The sequence below is a fragment of the Vigna angularis genome, chromosome 3 (assembly GCF_016808095.1).
Source record: "Vigna angularis cultivar LongXiaoDou No.4 chromosome 3, ASM1680809v1, whole genome shotgun sequence".
In the NCBI taxonomy this organism is placed as follows: Eukaryota; Viridiplantae; Streptophyta; class Magnoliopsida; order Fabales; family Fabaceae; genus Vigna; species Vigna angularis.
Genome location: NC_068972.1, coordinates 10111785 through 10133427, shown reverse-complemented (window position 1 = coordinate 10133427; position 21643 = coordinate 10111785). Strand labels below are relative to the sequence as shown.

The window sequence follows — 21643 nt, the reverse complement described above, 5'->3', positions numbered from 1 at the left end:
CACAATTAATACTCATCTCTTATTACTGCACACTCTTTTTTTTTCATCTTTTTTATCTCATTTCTTCATTGTAAAAATACCTCATAACTATGTCCAATTCATTACAGTCACGTAGAGTTCAAGAATAAACAATTTTTTACATATTTTGCAAGAGTAAAGTGAGTTTTAATGCTTACTGATTCATTATTTCTTTTTGTATAATTTAGTAATATATATATTTTGAAGGTCTGTTTATTATTTTTGTATTAGGTAATGAGGGAGTAACGTGGCTGGCTGCCGTCAAATTTGTGAAAGATGAAATAGAGGGTGAAAAAGGTAAATGAAAAATAGATAAAAAGTGTTGCTTGTTGTGTGATAGAAACCAAGCGAGACCCTTCTCTCATCCCTTCTGTGTCTTCTGTACACTTTGTTTTGCTTTTCCTTTATTCCTTTTCTCTCTCACTGTCTTCTGTGAACATGGGTGACCCATATGGGTTGCCGGAGGATCTCCGGCGTTTTATACCACCCAGAACCCATATGAACCCTTCAAGCACGCACCTACTTGAACCACTGTGTCTTCACCATGGTCTCAGTCCGGTTGCTGCTGCCACTACAATTCCACCCAACACCTATGACCACAACATGGTTGGGGACGTTTTCTTCCCTCGCGCCTTCACTCACTTTGCCCATCATCATGACTATTCCTCTTCTTCTGGTGTCAACCCTACCAATGCTGCCACTGCTGCTGTCTCGGATCATGCATTCTGCAGCATGGAGAGTGCAGAGAAAGGGTGGTTCGGTTTTGATTCCGGGAACAACAGGTGGCCAAGACAGGAGACCCTTTCGCTTCTAGAGATCAGATCTCGTCTTGATTGCAAGTTCAGAGAGAATAATCAGAAAGCACCATTGTGGAATGAGATTTCTAGGTATATGTATATACTAACTTCTGAAAAAAAGGAAGAAAACCACTGTTTTTGCTTTCTGGTTTGTTTTCAGACTCAGAACGAGTTGGGGAAATGCATAGTGTGGTTGAGGAGTGAGGAGTGAAGAAATATGGTTGTTCTTTCTGTCTTTTCCTTTTATCTTGCTGGTTTACAATTTTTGGGGGGGTGGGAGGCTAATTTCCTCTTTGCATTTGAAAATGACAGGCCATTACTTACAGATAACTGAGAGATCCATGTGGCTTTGTTATCTATATCTAGTTTTGTCCAAGAAATCCACTGACTCAATGTGTATACTTGCACTGGTTTTTCTGTGAGTAAGTAATTATGGGTGCAAGGATTTTCAGCACCCTGAAAGCCTGTCTTTGTTTTTAGTACTATTAGACCTAGCTAGCTACTTTGCTCGGCTAGTTAACTTAGGGCTATATATTGGAGTTTATTTTCTTGATTGAACTCGGATAATTGTATTGATGTTTCTGACATCTTTAATGAAGAGAGAATGTTTCTATTATTTAAATCCTTCAGCACACACGGTTAATATACAATACAAAGAAGATAGAATGATAAACATAAGAACGCTTATTAATGGAGAAATCTTAAATCTTAAATGGATTTACAATTACACGAATGTTAATTCCATGCATGCATTCCTAAAAAAGAAAGATTTATGTGATGTTACGTTTTGTTATTAGTACGGTTTTTGAACCAAATAAGATTTTCCTATTACTGTCACCCAGATTTTATCCAAGATGGAAAAGAATGGGAAAAATAAAAGAGGGAATTATTAATGTGCTAACGAATCTCCACTTACATTTTTAATGTGCATGCGTGTATAGGATAATGGCTGAGGAATTTGGGTACCAAAGAAGTGGAAAGAAATGCAAAGAGAAGTTTGAGAATTTGTACAAATATTACAAGAAGACGAAGGAAGGTAAAGCCAGTAGACAAGATGGGAAGCACTACAGGTTCTTCAGGCAGCTTGAAGCAATATGTGGAGACCAAGCAAACGCAAATCATGCCTCAACTTCAGATAAAACCCATCGTGCTGGTGCAAACAATGCTAACATTCAAACACCTACCTTCACAATTAACCAAGAACACAATGGGGATTCTGGTAATAACCCCAAGTGCTCAGAGAGCATCAGCATCTCAAACTCATCTGAATTCGAGACATCCTCGTCTGAAAACAACGAGGAGGATCTTTCAGCCATTGCATTCATGATGAGGCAGTCAAGGGAGAAGCAGAAAGCGTTGTTGGATGAAAGACAAAGTGATCAGAGGAGGTTAAGAAAAAGCTGGAGAGCAAAAGTGGAGGAGAATGTGGATTCCCACATGAGGAAGATCATAGAGACTCAAGATGCTTGGATGGAGAGAATGCTGAGCGTTGTTGAACAAAGAGAGCAAGAGATGTCATCTAAGGAGGAAGAAAGGAAGAGGAAAGAGTCAATGTGGTTTGACCAACAGGTGCATGAACTGTGGGCTAAAGAGAAAGCATGGGTTGAAGCAAGAGATGCTGCATTGATAGAGGTTGTGAGGAAACACGTTGGGATAGAACTGGAAGCAATGCCCCTGGATGAAGCTATGGTTGAAGAAACAGGAAATAAGAACAAGGACCAAGGAAAGATTGAGAGCAGTGAATTTCCGTCGGAGGATCAAAGAAGTAGCAGTAGGTGGACAGAAATGGAGATTTCAAATTTGATACAGCTAAGGAGTGGTTTTGAGCAACGATTCAGAGAAAATGGGTACTTGGAGAATGGGCTTTGGGATGAAATATCAGCAAAACTGGGTTGTTTGGGATTTGATAGGAGTGGAAGTGAGTGCAAGCAAATATGGGATGAGATCAGCATCTCTCTGAGAAGGACAGTGGATGAGTGTGATGGTGGGAAAAGAAGGCCTTGGTATTTGGGACTTAAGGTGACGGATGATGATGATCTTTGACATATTCTTGTTATAACGCAGGCTTCATCAGAAAGGTTAAGTATATACCACACTTGCTTTTCAGTTCTGAGCTTTTAAAGGAAACTTTCTGAATGGCTCATTGATTAGGATTAATTAGCAAGTTTTAATCATTCGCAGATCACAAGCTATTCTAGACCATGTTTTTAACTTTATATTAGTGTAACGTATGAGGACTCATGCTTCAGTGTAAGCATTCACTTTCTTCATTAATTTTGAGTTTTATCCATGCATGCATCAATGCCAGAGTTTACCTATTATATATGCATCTATGTAAAACACTATAAGTATAAGTATCTTCTGCGTTCATGTCATTGGTTCTAAATTGCAGTTTCAAGTTGTTGTTACACGACTCATTGTGTATTTGGACAAGGATTTTAGACTTATAACAAAACTAGAGGAGAAAAGCTAATTGCAATTACAAGGACAAAATAAAATAGAAAAAAGGTAATTGGGAAAACATTTTGCATTGGATTATCATTGCATAAATATTGTTCATTTCTTTATCTAGAAAAGAAATAAATAAATAAAACGTGATAAATAATGTTAAAAAATGAAATACCAGTTTATATGGAAATGTACCCTTGAAAAGATATTTTTTACTGGATGCAACAACTGGGTATTTTAGATTTGAAGTAGGCATTCATTATGCTCGCATTTATACTTATTCAACCTTTCAAGCTTAATAAAATTACACACGATTCTCGTATTATTTTAAGGATTACTTCACATCTTTGTTGTTTGTAGAAATGATTTACCTGAGATCACTGTATGTTTATAATCAGATTTTTTTTTTACAAGTTTTAAATAAATTAAGAACATTCATGTACATCTCATATAAAGAGATTAATGACAAGTATGATAGTTTTGAATTATCAAATAATTTATCCTCTTGTAAATATTATTTTTTTGTTAAGAGATAATGCATAATCAGAGATAAAAAGCGGAGATGCATCGAGGGATATTTTCCATAAAGAAATGAATAATATGTGTTTTGTTCAAGTGAATGCGCGTTCAAACAGAAAAAAAAAAGGAAGAAAAAACATTTACAATTTAAATAGGAAAACTATATTTTCACACTCATCGTTTTTTTCTTACTTTCACTTTCCAAGTTCTTTTAATTAGAAGTAAAATATTATTTTTAACTAATAAAAATAAATATAATTTTTTTTAAGGTTATTAAATGAAATTATAAAAAAGAGAAAGTATAGACATAATATCCGTTAAAATATGAAGGTATGCGCATGTTGTCTTTCTCTGAACCTGAACTTCTTACGACAAATATACGACTAAAGGCTAAAACTTTTGCAATTTACTAGATTACCCTTCTGATATTCTTTCTCATTTCGCTACAAGACGTCATTACCAGTGTCTACAGCTATAGCATACCTGTTAGATTATTTTTTTTTTTTATTTGCAACTCTCTTTTTTCACTCCCTGAGTTAAGGATGTAAAGCCAACCAAAGAGGATAGTCTAGGCTTATAAAATCTCCAAACTTTACAAACTTTGATATGTTTAAAATAAATCGATAATAGTTTTTCATTGCATTATTATATCTATATACATGTTTTGTAAACTAAATTTAATTTATATTTAAAATCAAATTGAAAAATTATATAAAAATTTATAAATTAACTTATACATAAATTATTTTTTATTTATGGAAAATAATTTTAGTAATTCTTCATGCTTTTATGGACAAACTCCTCAAAATTAAAACAAATTAATGATTAGAGGGGAAGGATGTTTATTTAAGCCACGGCACTCAACTTTATTATGCTGTCTGCATTTTCCCGTAAAAGTATGCCAATAATTTAAATAAATAAATAAATTACGGAAAAAAAAAATCGTAAATGTAACTCTCCTTGTATGTGAATCCTAATTGGTTATCCTTCCTGTGAAACATAACCCAATACATAATATTGTTTCAGTTCTATCTAAAAAATTAAATTTTAACTTGTTTATTTGAAATATAAAATAAAATTATTTTAGATTTTATTGTATATTTTAGTGTGCTAAAAATTATATTTTAAATTATATATTCCGTAATACACAATTTATATTTTTAAGTGTACATAAATACAAAAATTTATGGAAGTGCAAGAAAAGAATTTGTGGAGGTGCAGAAAAAAAACTGGTAATTACGTGATTCAAAACTTTTGAAATATGGTCTCAATCCGGCAATTGTATATGGCCTTTTTCATTCTACACCCCATGATTACTATCTGCACCAAGATTTCGAGAACAGGTAAAAGTATGATATGTTAATTGCTGAAACATTGTTTCTTGTGATATAAATGGCAATGAAGAAGTTGGAAAAACAGGTGGAGTTTATGTTTACAATAGTTAGACGGATTTCACATAATTGTTGATAATTAGTATTTTATAAGAAATTATTTAGTTATCGATGCCAAGGATTTGTTTGTCTAATTGTTGACAGAGTTCATTTTCTTTTTTTTCATGTTAGCACTAAATGAATGTTGTAGGGTTTGGTGATCGTGTTTCGTGATTTGACCTTTTTTAAATGTGTATTTTACACCATACGACTTAAACATTCATACCAAATTTAATGTCTAGAGAAGGATTTTCAACATTGGTTATTACAGAAAGAAAGATATTTTTTTGCAGTTTGGGTTTTGAAAATAATAAAAGTTAAAAGATGCATTTACAATAAAAATATAAATAATAAAAACAGATAAAAATTATATTACATTTGTGAAGCATATTGATGATGAAAATAAAAAAAAAAATTCTATAACAATATTATACAAAATTATACTGTACTGTAAATGGTCAATTTCATATTATTACACAATATTGTATCACCGAACAAGTAAAATTAAATTCTGCTCATAATAATACTACTCTTAAATATATTAGACTTACTGTTATTTATATTATTTGAGAGTAAATGAATAGTAAAAGATTTAAATAATTATTATTTTATTATTATTGTTTAAATTTAATTAAATGACATATATATTTGAAACATTTAATAATTCTACTAATAGTATAGACAAAAATATTGCCGACTTCTCTGTATTAAAGTTTTTTTTAATATTTAGAATAGAAAAAGAAAACAAATTCTTCAACTTAAACAGGTAAATTGGGCTATGTCATCTTGAGATGAATTACGGTTAATGGAAATAGAGTTGTTAAAGACAATTCAATATTATCAATTGAGGTATCTTCAAGTTATTAGAGAAAAATATATTAATATTTTCTTTTTCTTATCTGAATATTCGTAATATTATATGTTTTTGAGTTGAATGTTGTTATTCTTATTATTAAGATTTTTAGGATAAATAAAAATGGTTGAATATGATTTTTTTAGTTAAATTTTCTTTGGAGTGAGATCGAGATTAATATTTAACGTTTAAAAAGTAGTTTTAAAAGTTATTTTCTGCCAGTTTCTTATAATTGTCTATTAAAAATTTTCAGAGATACTTGAAAAAGGTATTTTAATGTCAAAGTTAGTCTAATATTTTACGGTTTAGATATGATATAGTAAATAATTTTATTTTTTTTGTCAAAAATTTATATTTATAAATTTTGATATGAGTTTTTAATTAATAATGATCTAATTACGGTTCAATGATTGATAATCACAAAATTGTTTAATATTAGAGTTAATTAACAATTAACCATTTGGTTCTAAATTGTCATTGTACTTTTTATAATTTTTTTTATTTTACTTTGACTTTTATAGTTTTAATGAGTCACTCACATTTTTGTGAAAGTAGGTATATTGGTATATTTGCTAAGAGTTTTTAATAAATTAAATTTCTTTAGATTTCTTTATAGTAGAGATGTAAAGTTGAGTTTTTGTTGAGAATTTAGAATTCAGTCATATAGTTAGTTTTTTTAGGTAGGTGTTACTTTCTTTGACATGAGTTTTGTCTAGCCTTTTATGCCTCCTTGTATTTTTTTTCTTCCTTATTCCTTATATGGATATTTATGTAATGATAGATGATGATTAAAGTTCTGGAGTGTCAACCGCTTGGGATGCTACAATTTTATAATAATACCTGATATGATTTATTAAAAAAATCATTAATTATTACTTGGACATATATAGAATAAAATAAGTATATCATTATATTCTGGTAATACAATGTACTTTAGATAAAAATAATTTAGCATTTTAGTATTAAAATGGTATTTTCTTTTAAGAAATGCAAAGCGTTTTGCTAAGGGGGTCTACACAATTATTTGACTGGTACTTTTGTTTACAAATAACATTTATGCATAAAGTTTGAAAAGACAAAATGAAAATTGGAAAGAAGAAAAAAATACTGGAACATAAGATATCATTCATTATAGTTTCAAAGTTGTGTCTGGATTTGATATTAAGACCAAATTTGGTACATTAATTCGTATTAAAATAAATAATTAACCTTTTAAATAAATGAATTAAATTTCGCCGAGAAATTTGACGATGACAATAAAAAAAAGTGAATGACAGTAATTGGTGTAAAACCACAATATTTATTTTGAGACCTTGTTTATTAGAAAAGTGTAGATAATTATTGTCTGCTTTATCAAAATGTTTCTTAATATAGTATTCTCAAAATGTTTCTTAAATATGTTGTCTTTAAATCAATAGATAAATTAGTTGAATTGAGGGTATAGCATAGGTAATCGGTTAAAGTTGAAAGATGCTTAGCTTTTACTGAATTTATATGTATTTTTAGTTGAAGGACTAAATAACAAAGTATGATTTGTAGTTTTGGAGTTCTTCATACTCAGTTTAAACAATTAGTACTAAATATTCAATAGCTTTATATTTCTTAAAAGTTGTCAATAATATATAATGGGCAATTTTATCCTTCAGCCTTTTGAAATTTAAATAATTACTTATAATAATTTTATTTTCTAATTTTATTCTTTTATTATACTTTTTCATTAAACGAGTTTATCTATTTTTATTTTTTTTAACTTTATCCTTCAATAACCATTTTTTTAAATTTAAATAATTACTCATAATAAAAATTATTTTCTAATTTTATCCTTCTAATAACTATGATTTATAATTAAAAACTATTTACATCAAAAAAATATTATACAAATTATTTATCTATACTATACTACAAGGAAATTCCATATTTTATTTTCTATTTTGTCTTTTATATAATATTTTTTTAAATTAAATTATTTGATTTACTATTGTACCCTTTATATGATATTTTTAATTGTTTTTTTTCTTGACAATGTATTTTAGATTTAACTATTTATTAAACTAAAATAACTAATTTTTATTTTACCCTTTATATAATTATTTTGAAAAAATTAATTTAACTATTTTACCTTTTACTATTTTTTTCACTTGAAATAAAAATATTAATTTTTTTTGTTTTTATAATTATAGAAGTAATACTAATTTTTTATTTTTATTATCATAAAATGAACGCACATTCACACGTAGCACATATGCTTTCATTAGTATTTATTACCTTAATACTTTAAAAAAAAATAAAACTGTAATAAAATTGCAAGTTTCAAAACAAATTTTATCTTAAAATCATTAATGAATTTAATGTATTATATCAACAAAATTCTTGTTCCTCTATACTTTCATTATATATATATATTTATATGTATTAAAATAACATAATTGTAACATACTTTTATGTTATTAGGTTTAAAAAGAATCAAATTGTATGAAAAGTCATAAATCACTATTCTTATCAACAAATTCCCATGATCGATTTAATTGCCGTAGGGTTATTGGTATAGAAAAAAAGAAAAAACAAACTGTTTTCGGTTTATAATTAATTGCATATTTTAATTTGTCTAGATATGGTGAGAATTAAAGAGACGCATTTACTTCTTTATTGATTTCGTTGAAGATATTCTAAAGCTGGAAGAACAAATTAAACAACATATTTTGCTTTATTGTTATGTCAAAAAAGTGTGTTTATTATATATTATTGATTTTATTATAATTAAAATTTGTCTGAGATTAAACAAAGTTGCTTTTAAATAAGCAATCAAATAATCTTATCCCAATACAAATTAACAACAAAAGCAATAATCATGATCATTGATTAAATATCAGTGTTTAGCTTCTAAATATTGAACATAGTTTTAAACTAGTATTGATTACTGGCAAATAAAGAGGAGCTATTAGCTTCCAAACATTGAACATAATTTTAGACTAAAGATGAATATAAAAAAATTATATCTTTATTTCTTATCTTGTGACTTGTATTTTAGTTAAAGTGATTTAATTAAACATATCGCACATGGTCCTATATAGGACGAAAATAAATTCTAAGAGAAAGGATTTTGCTATTTTCTTTTTTTGTGTGAAAATATGATTTCACTCTTTCTTTTGTTTCCTCTTACATTCTCTATTAAGCCGAATTAATAAGGACCATAAAGGCTGCACCACATTGAATATAAAATCCTTAGTTTATAGTTATTTCATAAAATAAAATAAAAAGGAAAAGGCCTTTTATTAATTAAGTATACGAACTTTCTTTGGGTTTTACGTATGATGGTGAACATTGAATTAACGTACGTATATAATACCGATGGCAGAAAACTGTTTTCAGTTTTTAATTATTTTCCTTCAATTCAGATGTTACTCTTTTAATTTGACTATAATAAATATACATGTTTTTCAAATTAATTGTATTAAGTTTATAATTGAAATTTTCACAATGTATCTCAATTGTTTGAAAACAATTTTATTGCATTTTTAGCATACCAATATAAGTGATTATAAAGTCATGTGAACAATGTTGTTATAACAGTTATTTTCTCAAAAAAAACCTTTCAACAGTACTTAACAACTGTGATTAAGCACTAATTTCTCGTTGACCAAGGTTGCCCCACCCACTGCACTGTTAATGGCTGCAATCATGCTTAAACTCAAACTTAATTTCTCAGGTATTACTTATATATATATATATATATATATATATATATATATATATATATATATATATATATATATATATATATATATATATATATATATATAAGGAAACTAATTTTTATATTTTTGTTAATTTTTTATTTAATTAGTATTTCGGGTGTATGGGTAGGAAGGAAGGATGTTCAATCCTTCTATCATTCTTTAGTTTTCTTTTTGCTTATTAGTCTAATCTTCAACTGATTGTACATATTTCAATATTTAAGTTAGTTTAGATTTAATAGATTAAATAATTAATATTATAATAAATGTATCATTAATAACTATGTCTATAGAATATATTTATAGGTTTTTTTTATGAATTTCTAGTTAAGATCAATCCAATACACGTTAAAAATTGATCCAATTACAACTTAATTTTATTAAATTAGATTACTGAGTTATTTAAATTAATTAAATAATTAATTAATTTTGATAATTGATTTTTTCCAATCTAAAATAATTGGTTGAAATAGTTTACATAGAGTCAGTTAGTAAAGTTTTTTAACAACTCCACGTAAATTTTTTTGACCAACTATTTTTAAATGTAAAAACAAATAAACAACAATGATTATAAATCCGCATCTTCCAACATGCATACACAGTAACATTTATGAGAGCAAACAATGGCCAAGTTTGTGTTTGTCAGAGATAAAAGATGAAGATGCAAAGAGATTCAAAATCATGAGGTTGGTAGAAAGGAAGAAAACCTCGAATATAAATAATAATACTAATTTAAACTATAAAATTAACTATTTTTTTACTCTTATTTTTATTATACAGTGAGGCTAATAATAACTATAATACAATTTAAATAATTTACTTTCTATCTAATTAAGAATATTCAAAATACCTTTCCGAAATCATTTATTTTACATGTAATAATTTCTTTGCCATTTTGATGGTTCTTTTATTTCCTTTTTCTAAAACAAACATGGAATTGATCAGAGAAAAAAATGGACTTTATTGTTTAAAGTGAGAAATATAATGTTAGAAAAGAAAGTTTGGTAGGTTGAGTGTGTGGGTTGAAGACCGTCAAAATATGTCGTTGACCTTGTTTTCAATTTCCATGTTCAGTGAACGGCAATTACTATTGGATGCAGCCTCCGTCAAGCAGGTCTCCTTGTTCTCTCCGTAACCCTTTCATAAGAACTTTTTACTATCTGCCACGTGTTTGAAACAGTGCCACCTCAGGATTGGGAAGTTATCGTGGTGCATTTAATGTTTTTAGCCCCTTACCTGTGAGCCGCAGCATTTGTTTTCTTGTGGTTAGCCATAAATTTTGCATCACTTCTTCAAAGCATGCCATGTCCAAAGTGGTTTTATCGAAGTTGTTGAGTCCATTAAGTAGCTGTCACCATCAGAACCGTCTCAACACAAGTGTAGCAGTAACCAAAAAGTACTCACACCACCACAACCACCTTCATCCCTTCGCTTCAAAGTGCTTTAATTAACCTCACCTACAATTTCACGCTGCCTCCCATTTTTATACCCTCCATGCATTCTTCACTTATTGATCATCTCCTCCAACAACCCTTTCTCTCTCTCCCAAAAATGGTGACACTTTCTTTCTATGATCGCCTTACCTTCACTGCCTTGGCCCTCTTCATAGCAGGCCTGATTTTCTTCCTCACTCGCAGAACCAAATCCAAGAACTTGAACCTTCCCCCAGGACCCCCCGGATGGCCTATTGTGGGGAACCTTTTTCAAGTTGCTCGTTCTGGGAAGCCCTTCTTTGAGTATGTGAACGACGTGAGGCTCAAATATGGCTCAATCTTCACCCTCAAGATGGGGACGAGGACCATGATCATCCTCACCGATGCAAAGCTGGTCCACGAGGCCATGATTCAAAAGGGGGCAACATATGCCACGAGGCCTCCTGAGAACCCCACCAGAACCATCTTTAGTGAGAACAAGTTCACCGTGAATGCGGCAGTGTATGGCCCTGTTTGGAAGTCACTCAGGAGGAACATGGTGCAGAACATGCTGAGCTCCACCAGGCTCAAGGAGTTTCGCACTGTGAGGGACAACGCAATGGACAAGCTCATCAACAGGCTGAAGGCTGAAGGGGAGAGCAACGGCGGGGTGGTTTGGGTGCTCAAAGATGCCAGGTTTGCTGTGTTTTGCATACTTGTGGCTATGTGTTTTGGTCTAGAGATGGATGAGAAAACAGTGGAGAGAATAGACCAGGTTATGAAGAATGTTCTAATCACATTGGATCCCAGAATCGATGACTATCTTCCAATCCTTAGTCTCTTTTTCTCAAAGCAAAGGAAGAGAGCATTGGAGGTGCGTAAAGAACAGGTTGAGTTTATAGCCCCCATCATTGAGCAGAGAAGGAGGGCAATCCAAAACCCAGGGTCAGATCACACTGCGACAACATTTTCCTACCTGGACACACTCTTTGATCTGAAAATTGATGGGAAGAAATCAGCACCCTCGGATGCTGAATTAGTGTCACTGTGCTCAGAGTTTCTGAATGGAGGCACGGACACAACAGCCACAGCGGTTGAGTGGGGCATAGCACAGCTCATAGCGAATCCTGAGGTTCAGACAAAGCTGTATGAAGAAATTAAGAGGACGGTGGGAGAAAAGAAGGTGGATGAAAAGGACGTTGAGAAAATGCCTTACCTACATGCTGTGGTGAAGGAACTCCTAAGGAAGCACCCTCCAACACACTTCGTGCTCACACATGCTGTCACTGAGCCTACCACTCTGGGAGGGTATGACATACCCATTGATGCAAATGTTGAGGTGTACACTCCAGCCATTGGTGAGGACCCCAAATATTGGTCCAACCCTGAGAAATTTGACCCTGACAGGTTCATCTCTGGGGGAGAGGAAGCAGACATAACTGGGGTAACTGGCGTGAAGATGATTCCATTTGGGGTTGGGAGAAGGATATGCCCTGGCTTGGGAATGGCCACAGTTCATATTCACCTCATGATGGCTAGGATGGTGCAGGAGTTTGAGTGGGGTGCTTACCCTCCAGAGAAGAAGTTGGATTTCAGTGGCAAGTGGGAGTTCACTGTGGTCATGAAAGAATCTCTAAGAGCAACCATCAAACCGAGAGAAAAGCTGCAGTTGTAAAATTTTGCTGCTTCTGGTTTTTACAGATAACATAAAACCTTTATCATCATTAATATGATTACTATTATATGTATACATCATCGTGTTTGTGGTTAATTTGCATACAACTGCAAGTTTAATCTCATCTCTATTGTCTTAATTGGTCTGGTTTGTTCAGAGAAATTTGTTTTGGAGTTGTCACAAAAATGGATCTTTTAGTGGATATTTACACTTATCTTATTTATCACGCGAACATCCTTTTTGAAGAAATCCAGATCTAGTGTAGACTTCACCCATCCCCTTTCGAATGAAATGAAAGCTTTGTTAGTTTTCTTCTTTTTCCTTCTGTCAATTAACTAATTGGCAATGGAAGGCAAACTATGGATATTTATTGAGTTTAATTTTTTGGATTACGAATTAATAAACACAAAATATTATCCCTTTAAGCTTTGCACATTTTTTTCAGCATATTTCGACTGAAGACACCTCAAATTAAGCAATGTTACTTAATAAAGCATTACTATCGGTACGAAATATATTAACTAAAAATTAATGTACGAGTTCTGAACAGATTACTTCAAATCCTTGTGATTAGTGTTGTCGGAAGAGCTATCAAGAGATTCCTTCAAACCTGTATCACCTGAGTATATAATGTAAGAAAAATGATTATAATATATAATTATTTAATCAGTGTTTGGTTTTGGAGGATGGTAGTTGAAAAGGAGAGTGAGGTTTGTTAAACTTGATTGGCATAATATAGTAAAGTTAAGGGGAGAGATTTTGTGGTTAAGGAATTTTTGAAAAAGGAAGTTGGTAATGAATCCACTTTTGTTGGCTTTTAATTCGTATGAGTCTGGAAAGTGATGTGGAAGTAACAGGGATAGCAATGGTTGAAGAAGACAAATAACTGCCATGTTAAACTTTGATGTTATATGTACTTATCTCTCTCTACCTCTGCCAATCAATACACACACGTCACACCTACACATAGTTAATGCATATCTCATGGTTTGGATATTTTAACCCGACGTACAGACAACAAAGATTTAACATTAAGAACCACGAATTCTGTGATACCGGGAAGGCTAGAAGTGCACACAATTTTATAAAACTGGGTTTATAGAGTTAGATTTGCAAAGTGATTCGAGATCAGTGTGATAGGGATGAAATAATATGTTGAATAAATAATAAATATTATTAAGATAGATTCTAATAATGATTTTATATTATATTAAAAATTAAGTTTAAATCTAATTCAATTTCAAAAAATTAATTTATAAAATAAAATTTGCACATATTTATAAATTTTAAATTAACTTTATTACTATTCGATGTGATACTTATAACAATAACAATATTTACGTTCATATGGATCGTAGAAACATTAATCAAGTTTAAAGTCTAATTTTTAAATTAATTTATTAGAACCTGTTCTTCTATTATCACAATATAGTTTGGATAAATTTTTCTTTCTTTTACATTGTTAGTGTATTATCTTGATTAGATTTGCAGTGAGTGTATATACGAAGTCGAAAGAATAGATGTTTTTCTGCAAAGAATTAGATCCAGTGAACAAACATACCAAGAAATAATGAATAATGAATCTTGGACCGTGTGGGGTTAGAATGGTCCACAGACTCTGCGTTACACTGTACTTTTACGGGTTGGTCAGTGCATAGAGTGGACCGAAGATTCACCTTCCAACAAAATTCCCAACCAATATTTTTTGTAATATTTAATTTTGTTATTCTTGTCACTACTTATTGTTAAATATTGTGGACAATTTTTTTTATTAAATACTATGGACTTTTTATCAAAAAAAATTCTTGCAACTGTATAATAAATTATTATCAAGATAAATCTGATCAAATAAAAAATTATTTAGGATAAATCTATGCAATTAATGGTGAGAAAGTCGTGTCTTATTCCATCTGATAGCGATTAATATTTTTAAATTAATTTTACGTGAATACTCAAATCAATTAATTTATTGCATGTCCAACGAAATGTATTGATAAAGTCTAGAAACTCATAAATAACCCTCATGCTATCACATGCTATAAGTGAACACACACAAATATATATATATATATATATATTCCTACTTATTATTCATAGTTTTTTCACTTGTTAAAAAATATTAAAATTTCAGAATAATTATTTTCTAAGCGCTCATTAACACAATGGTCCACCAGTTATTACGTGTAATTTAAGAGAATTTAAGTTTGGAAGAATGTACTTGGTAAATATTTAACCCAAATCTAGCATATATGCATTTTGTAGTCGTGTGGATTAGATGTAATGGAAACAGATATTTATTATCTGGCTGAAAATAAATTATATAGTGTAAGGAGGATATTTTCTCTCTGTACGTTTTTTCCTTTTCTATATTGAGTAGAGGAATAGTAAGATGACAAATGACCCATCCGTGTAAATATTGTTTGAAATTATTCCAAGATTTTGATAATTTTTTCATTGACTGATTATCAAACTTTTTAAGTGAAATATATATATATATATATATATATATATATATATATATATATATATATATATATATATGTCTTTTGACATGAAATATTTAATAATATATGTTTTTCCTTTATGATTTTTATCTTTTGTAAAATAATGATTTAATTAATATTTAAAATAATTAAAAAAATAAGTAAGGACAGAAATACTAATATATTTACAAATAGGATAAAAATTTATATTCATTAATATAATAATGAAATGAAATGAAATATCCATATTGTCAACAGTATACGTACCAGTTTATATATACACTAGATTTCATTATAAAATATTTACCGAGGTTTGTAATTACTAATATATTTAAAATATTTATTAAGGCAATTTTAAGGAATGCAAAAAGTTATATTTTTGAATGGGTTATTAATGAAATGGAAGTTTAAATTTAATGGGAAATAAGTCCTTACATAAAAGAATTGATTTTTATAGAAAGAAGGTTGTTGGAGAGAGAATTGAATTTGAATTGTTGAGAGAGTTGCATAAAAGCTGCTAAAAAATTGTTGGAACAGTATCATAATTGCATCATTAAAAATAGTGAAACAGAAGTAAGAAAAAACCTGTGGGCTAAGGAAGTAAGTTGTGGGCGATATGAAGTTTTGTTCCATTTTAGCTGTTTTGTTGGTTGGAGTGTGTGAGGTATAGCTATGGAGGCTTTTAATTACTGCTCAGAGATTCAAGAAACCTATTCACTCTAGACCACATTCTCCTAACTTTCCCGCCATTAATTCTACCTTCTTTCCCTTATATACACAGACAACTTCACCATTTTATAACACACTACCACATTTTTCTATCTAATCAAAAACTTCCAAATATAACAATTAATTCTAATTTTAAGAAATAAATATTAACTTTATTACCATTAGCTATTCCAGTCATGATAACAAAATAAATTTTAAGTACTTATCTTTAATATTATTGGTTACCTTCTAAGGGTGAGATCCTCACAGAAATTCATTATTAATAAATACATCTCCTCGACTTCACTCTGAGATTAGGATGAAAACAAAGTTTACCTGGACAAAATTCAAGAAAGAAAGTCTCACTACCATAGTCAATCAATCAATTATTTTTTAAAGTAAAGTCCTTTATTTAAAATGAAAATATTTATTTAAGAAAATTGTTATATACATGAAAAGTATTTCTTTAATCTAAATCTAGATCGATATTAATACAGAACCTATATTATGTCCGATTAGTTCGGATAAGATATGTATAGCATAGTTTACACTCACAATGAACAATATTCACAAAAAATTTAAAAAAAACTAAAACTTTGTTGACTTGAATGAATCTAGAAGAGAGTGATTGAATGAATTTGAGAGAATTTGAAACTTAATTTTCTTTTGTTTATTTGAGTGGATTTGAAGGTAAATGAGAGTGAATTTTGAAGTAAAGTTTGTGAGAATTAGTGTATGATTTGATTGATGTGACAGATTAAAAAAATTTAGTTACAAATTCATTCTCACTTACCTCCAAATCCACTCAAATAAATAAAAAATATACAAGATTTAGATAAACTAATCCGAATCTACTCATTTAATAGATTATAGTAAAGAAAAACTTAATAAGAAACTAGTTAAGATTAATTTTTTCTTTCATTTAAATTAATAATTTTACTAATGAATTATGAATAAAGTTTTTTTAAAAAAAAAAAACACCACTTCCCATTTAAATTCTTATAACAATAACTTTCTAAATATTTTTTTCCGTATATTATTTGTTTTTCTTATTTATATAAACACTTAATTTTTAATAAACATAAACATCTATTTATTAATTCCTTAATTATCTTCTAATTCTTTTCGTTTTTTAATCTTAGATTAGCTTCTCTTAATTATTTATGCAACATTTCACTTACAATCCTCGTTAATCATTTTAAAAAATTTACCCTGTCACTTTATAAAGAATAATATAATTTAAAACAACTGACATAAAATATAATAGAGTGATTGCTAGCTTAAAAATAATAAAAATAATAATAACACGCATCTTGATAATTCACCAAACATGACCTTATATTCACTTCATTGGCTCATAATCCCTTGGAAGCCTACTTTGTTCCTACCTTATTAATGAATTACAATTCCACTCATTTTTTTTCCTTCACATTACCACATTCAAAGTTGTTACCAATGTGAATATGAAGCCATTAATATGTAGTTTTTAAAATAAGTATAAAAACTATACCTTACTCATCATTACCATCTCTCTATTAGTAATGTTATACTGCTAAAACTTTACACAAAACATGTCAAATTTTATAGGTTGTCAATTGGATATGGATTTTTTCTCTCACTCAAATGGCCTTACAAAAGGTCATACAATGCCTACTTGTTAAGAGCTTGCTAAAATTAATTTAAAAAATAAATTTAAATCAATTAAATATATAATTAAGATATTTACTTAAATAGTCTCAATCATATATTTATCAGAATACGTGTTTTCCATTATTAAAATGTGATTTAATTTTTGTAGATAGTTTAGACCCTACAAATAAAATAGACTCAACCTAACACCATCTAACCAACTATAAGTGGATTAAAATATTTTAGAATGTATCATAACTACTTAAAAACTTCAATATAAAATACGTTTTTCAAATAATGTTTATCTAATGTGTGGTTAAGCTTAAAAAGGGCTATATAGCAAATAAACTAAGCTTAGGCTTTAAATATGGCAAACTTATTTAAACAAAATCTTTTCCACTGGTATCACAAAAGAAAGTGGAGAGGACCACCAAAAGGTTTGTGATTCCTCCATTTAGAACCGTTCTTCTAGATTGATCCTTTCCCCAGTCACAAGAAACTATGGATCATAGTTATGGCATCTTCCTTCAAATATAAAGGAGAAAAATCACCAACTGAACCTGATTAGAAAAACTACTGTTACAAAAAGCCAATTGTTGGACATAAAGTCAAAATACATTAATTGAACAGTATGGCTTGAATTGATACAAAGGTTTGCTGGGGAAGAACACAGCTAAAGCTCCACCTGATCTTCAACTAATTCTAGCCTTACAGCAATTACAATTAGAAAGGGAAAAGAGAGAATTGAAATACTATTTAGTATGGAGGATCAACAAAACAACGAGTCCAGATTCTCTGCTGAGTTTTTAATATATTTTAAAACATTAAAATCAGTAACCATCGATGTATTTTGAAGATTAGGCAGAGGGGCAAACCAAAAACTCAATAGAGAATCCAAATTCCAAAACAACATAGGAGAAAACAATAAAGGGCAGCCCGGGGGAGAGAGGGAGGGGGTGTTCTCTGCTATATATACAGTAAAAGATATTAACCATCCTTTCAACCTGCTAAAGCCTTTCACATTTTCACTCCAGTTTCGGGACATTAACTTCTGTACTAAATGTGTGGTCTGAAAGTATCATATTGAAGCTTTGATTTCCATGAAAACAATCAATTCTGGAAGTTTGATGGACTCTCTACATGCTTCTTCCCTTCATCTTTAATGAAGTCAACCTCACTTAAACATGTGATATTGTCCATAGGAACTGCTCCACCAACCTCAGATGGAAAATGATCTTCTTCCACAGGATTCACCCCATGGTTGTCAGGGGTTCTTGATGATAATCCATTATCATCCATCATACAGTGATAATGATGCGTGTCAAAGGATTCTATACCAGGTTGCAGAGCAGAGCTGAACAAGGGTTGCATTAACCACTTTCTATCTGGAAATTCGCGCAACGATATTCGACAAACAGGACATGTGGAATTCTGCTGCAGCCATAGGTCTATGCAGGTCACATGGAAGGAGTGTCCACAAAAAGGGAGAATACGCAGCATATCCTCACCTTGGTATTCTGAGAGGCAAACTGTGCATCTACAAAAACAATGAAATTGAACGTTCAAAACAAGGAAAATGTTATCTGAACGAGAAATGTCATCAATAATCTCATATGTGAAACTTCATGAGAAAACCTAAAGCACTCTCCTCAGTTAAGTTCCTTACAGCATAAACCACACACAAAAACTTCATACCATTTTCTATCCTTTGTAAGAATTATAGGAAAGGAAACCATTGGGGGCAACCATTTACAAAGCTGTATTTAACTTTCCAAATTTGTGGCATGATTAGATGGCCCTGTCATCCCACAAGTTTCGGCTAAATAACTACCTTTTTGTCATAATGTGTGAAGGTTATTAAAGGATCATTCGTATATGATAACCTTCCAAACATTACGATAAAGAGGAGTTAGTAGACAAATCTTGTGAGAGCTTAGTGCAAGTTATTAATATCATAAATAGTTTTTTAAGATTTGTTGATGTGGCTATGCCATGATAAAATTAGACATGAGAGGATCCATTCCCATGGCATACACGTATAGAGTAAAGAAATTCACTCTCACACAAGCTTCTTTAGCAGGAAAACAACAAAAGTGATGATGATAGGACAATCTAAGAAAGACTTTAACAAGAGTTAGTCCTAAGCCAATGGAAACTATCACCACATCACTTTCTCATGACAGATACATACATTTTCAAATTAAAGAACATAGGAGAAGACTTCGCATCAGAAACCGCAGAAAAAAATGGCTATAAACCCCTTAAAAGGGGCAAAAACTTCAGTAGTTTAAATGTCTTTCAATATATGGGATTGACACCTTCATTACAAATTCCTGTCCATCCAATTCCTTTTAACTTAACTACTGAAATAGGCATAAACTACCTTATGCTATTTTGCCGTAAGAGTATCATACAGTAATGAATATATAAATCAGAAACAGATATTCAAACATACTGAGAATTTTCTGCAGCAGCAAAAAACTTGTCACTATACTTCTTTGTTGGAAATTTGGCTACAGTCACGCGTTCAAGACCATGAGAACCCCGCTCCATCTGAACACGGAAAGTTTTTGGAGTCTAATTGATAAGAAATCCAATTCAAATAAAATGACATCATACTTATTGGGAAAACAACACAAAGTTTGCGCTGCATCAATTTACATAAATAAATAACTAAAAAGTTTAATTGCTATGTTATATCAGTGTAAAGTATAAAAATCTGTATGCCAAATAAAAGTCATGATTAGTATCACCTTTAAGATAATTATTATAAAGTTAACAAATATATTTTGTAATTGGATGATAATGTAAAACCCTTTACACTGCCAGGTCCATGGTCTATTTGATAAAAAATGGAAAAATAATATAAATAAGGTGCATAGACCATTTAATCAAAAAGTGGAGAAATTTCTTTTACTCTGTCAACTAATTAACAGAAATTATGCTAAATTTGTTGATTTTCACATGAATTATTACCTTGAGAGTCATAACATAACTTCAAATTATTTGAGTAATATTTTACACTAACAATGGATAGTGGATAAAACTTAAACTCCAAAAAATAATGATACTGATAACAAAAATTTTAAAATTAACTTGAAAACTGTAAAAATGTGCACCATGCTGAGATTGGATCTGGAGACAATAGGAAAGGATCTCCTTGCAGCATTCAAGTGAATTCGAGCACATATGAGCCTGGTGCAGACGAAAACAATGAACATGGTGCTCACCGCAAACCCAATCACAGTCATCACCAAGTTAATTCCAGAAGAAATCATTTTGCAAATATTAAAAAAAAAATAATCCCAAATTGATAAAGAACCCTCCAATTTCAGATTACAGCCGAAAAGGCCCCAGTTGAACAGTGAACACTAACAGACACCGCCAGCAACTTCCTCCATGGGTATCAGAGGAGAATCTGAAGTGAGCTACACGCGCTGGCACTAAAGATGCATGCTTTTCTCGGTGGGTATGGAGGTGAAAGGTGAATCAGATAATGGCGGTTTGAGAGGGTGAGAATTGGGACTGTTGTATTGTCCCAGTGACAGAGAGAAAGCAAACCCTAGAAGGCATGGTGGGTGAGTTGGTGAGAGTGAGAGTGAGAAAGGGGAGAAAGATCTAAGAGTAATGATGGTTATGATCAAGATTTTTTAGATCTAAATCAAGTTTTGAGTACTGTTCTTTAGCTATGGAACAAAGAAGATGACTCAGTGGTGTTGAAGACTTTTTATTTCATTAGCTGTGTTTTTATTTCAATTTAAGAAGAGTGTTATGCTAACATAAATATTTTTATATTATCATCTAATATGTACTTTAGCAAAGAGAATCTGAATCAACTAATACAAATGTAATTTAATTTATGGTCTTTAATTTTCTTTTTCTTACAATTTATTTGGTTTTATAGATGTATTGTGCTTAGGGAAGTAAAGATAAAAAA

At 30.4% G+C, this 21643-nt stretch overlaps 3 protein-coding genes across 3 annotated transcripts; 2 read left to right on the top strand and 1 right to left on the bottom strand.

The window, feature by feature from the left end:
• Nucleotides 1–322: 322 nt before the first annotated feature.
• LOC108325126 (trihelix transcription factor PTL) lies at nt 323–3117 on the top strand. Its single transcript, XM_017558137.2, has 2 exons — nt 323–905; nt 1757–3117. The coding sequence occupies exons 1-2, from the start codon at nt 457–459 to the stop codon at nt 2856–2858; spliced, it is 1551 nt and encodes a 516-aa protein (XP_017413626.1). The 5' UTR covers nt 323–456; the 3' UTR covers nt 2859–3117.
• An 8048-nt stretch (nt 3118–11165) lies between these two features.
• Nucleotides 11166–13088, top strand: LOC108324877 (cytochrome P450 77A3). Its single transcript, XM_017557812.2, has one exon. The coding sequence runs from the start codon at nt 11294–11296 to the stop codon at nt 12884–12886; it is 1593 nt and encodes a 530-aa protein (XP_017413301.1). The 5' UTR covers nt 11166–11293; the 3' UTR covers nt 12887–13088.
• Nucleotides 13089–18468: 5380 nt separating this feature from the next.
• Nucleotides 18469–21438, bottom strand: LOC108324138 (RING-H2 finger protein ATL5). The gene is made up of 3 exons (XM_017556981.2): nt 20826–21438; nt 20162–20259; nt 18469–19243 (listed from the first exon to the last, which is right to left on the bottom strand). The coding sequence occupies exons 1-3, from the start codon at nt 20982–20984 to the stop codon at nt 18817–18819; spliced, it is 684 nt and encodes a 227-aa protein (XP_017412470.1). The 5' UTR covers nt 20985–21438; the 3' UTR covers nt 18469–18816.
• Nucleotides 21439–21643: the final 205 nt, after the last annotated feature.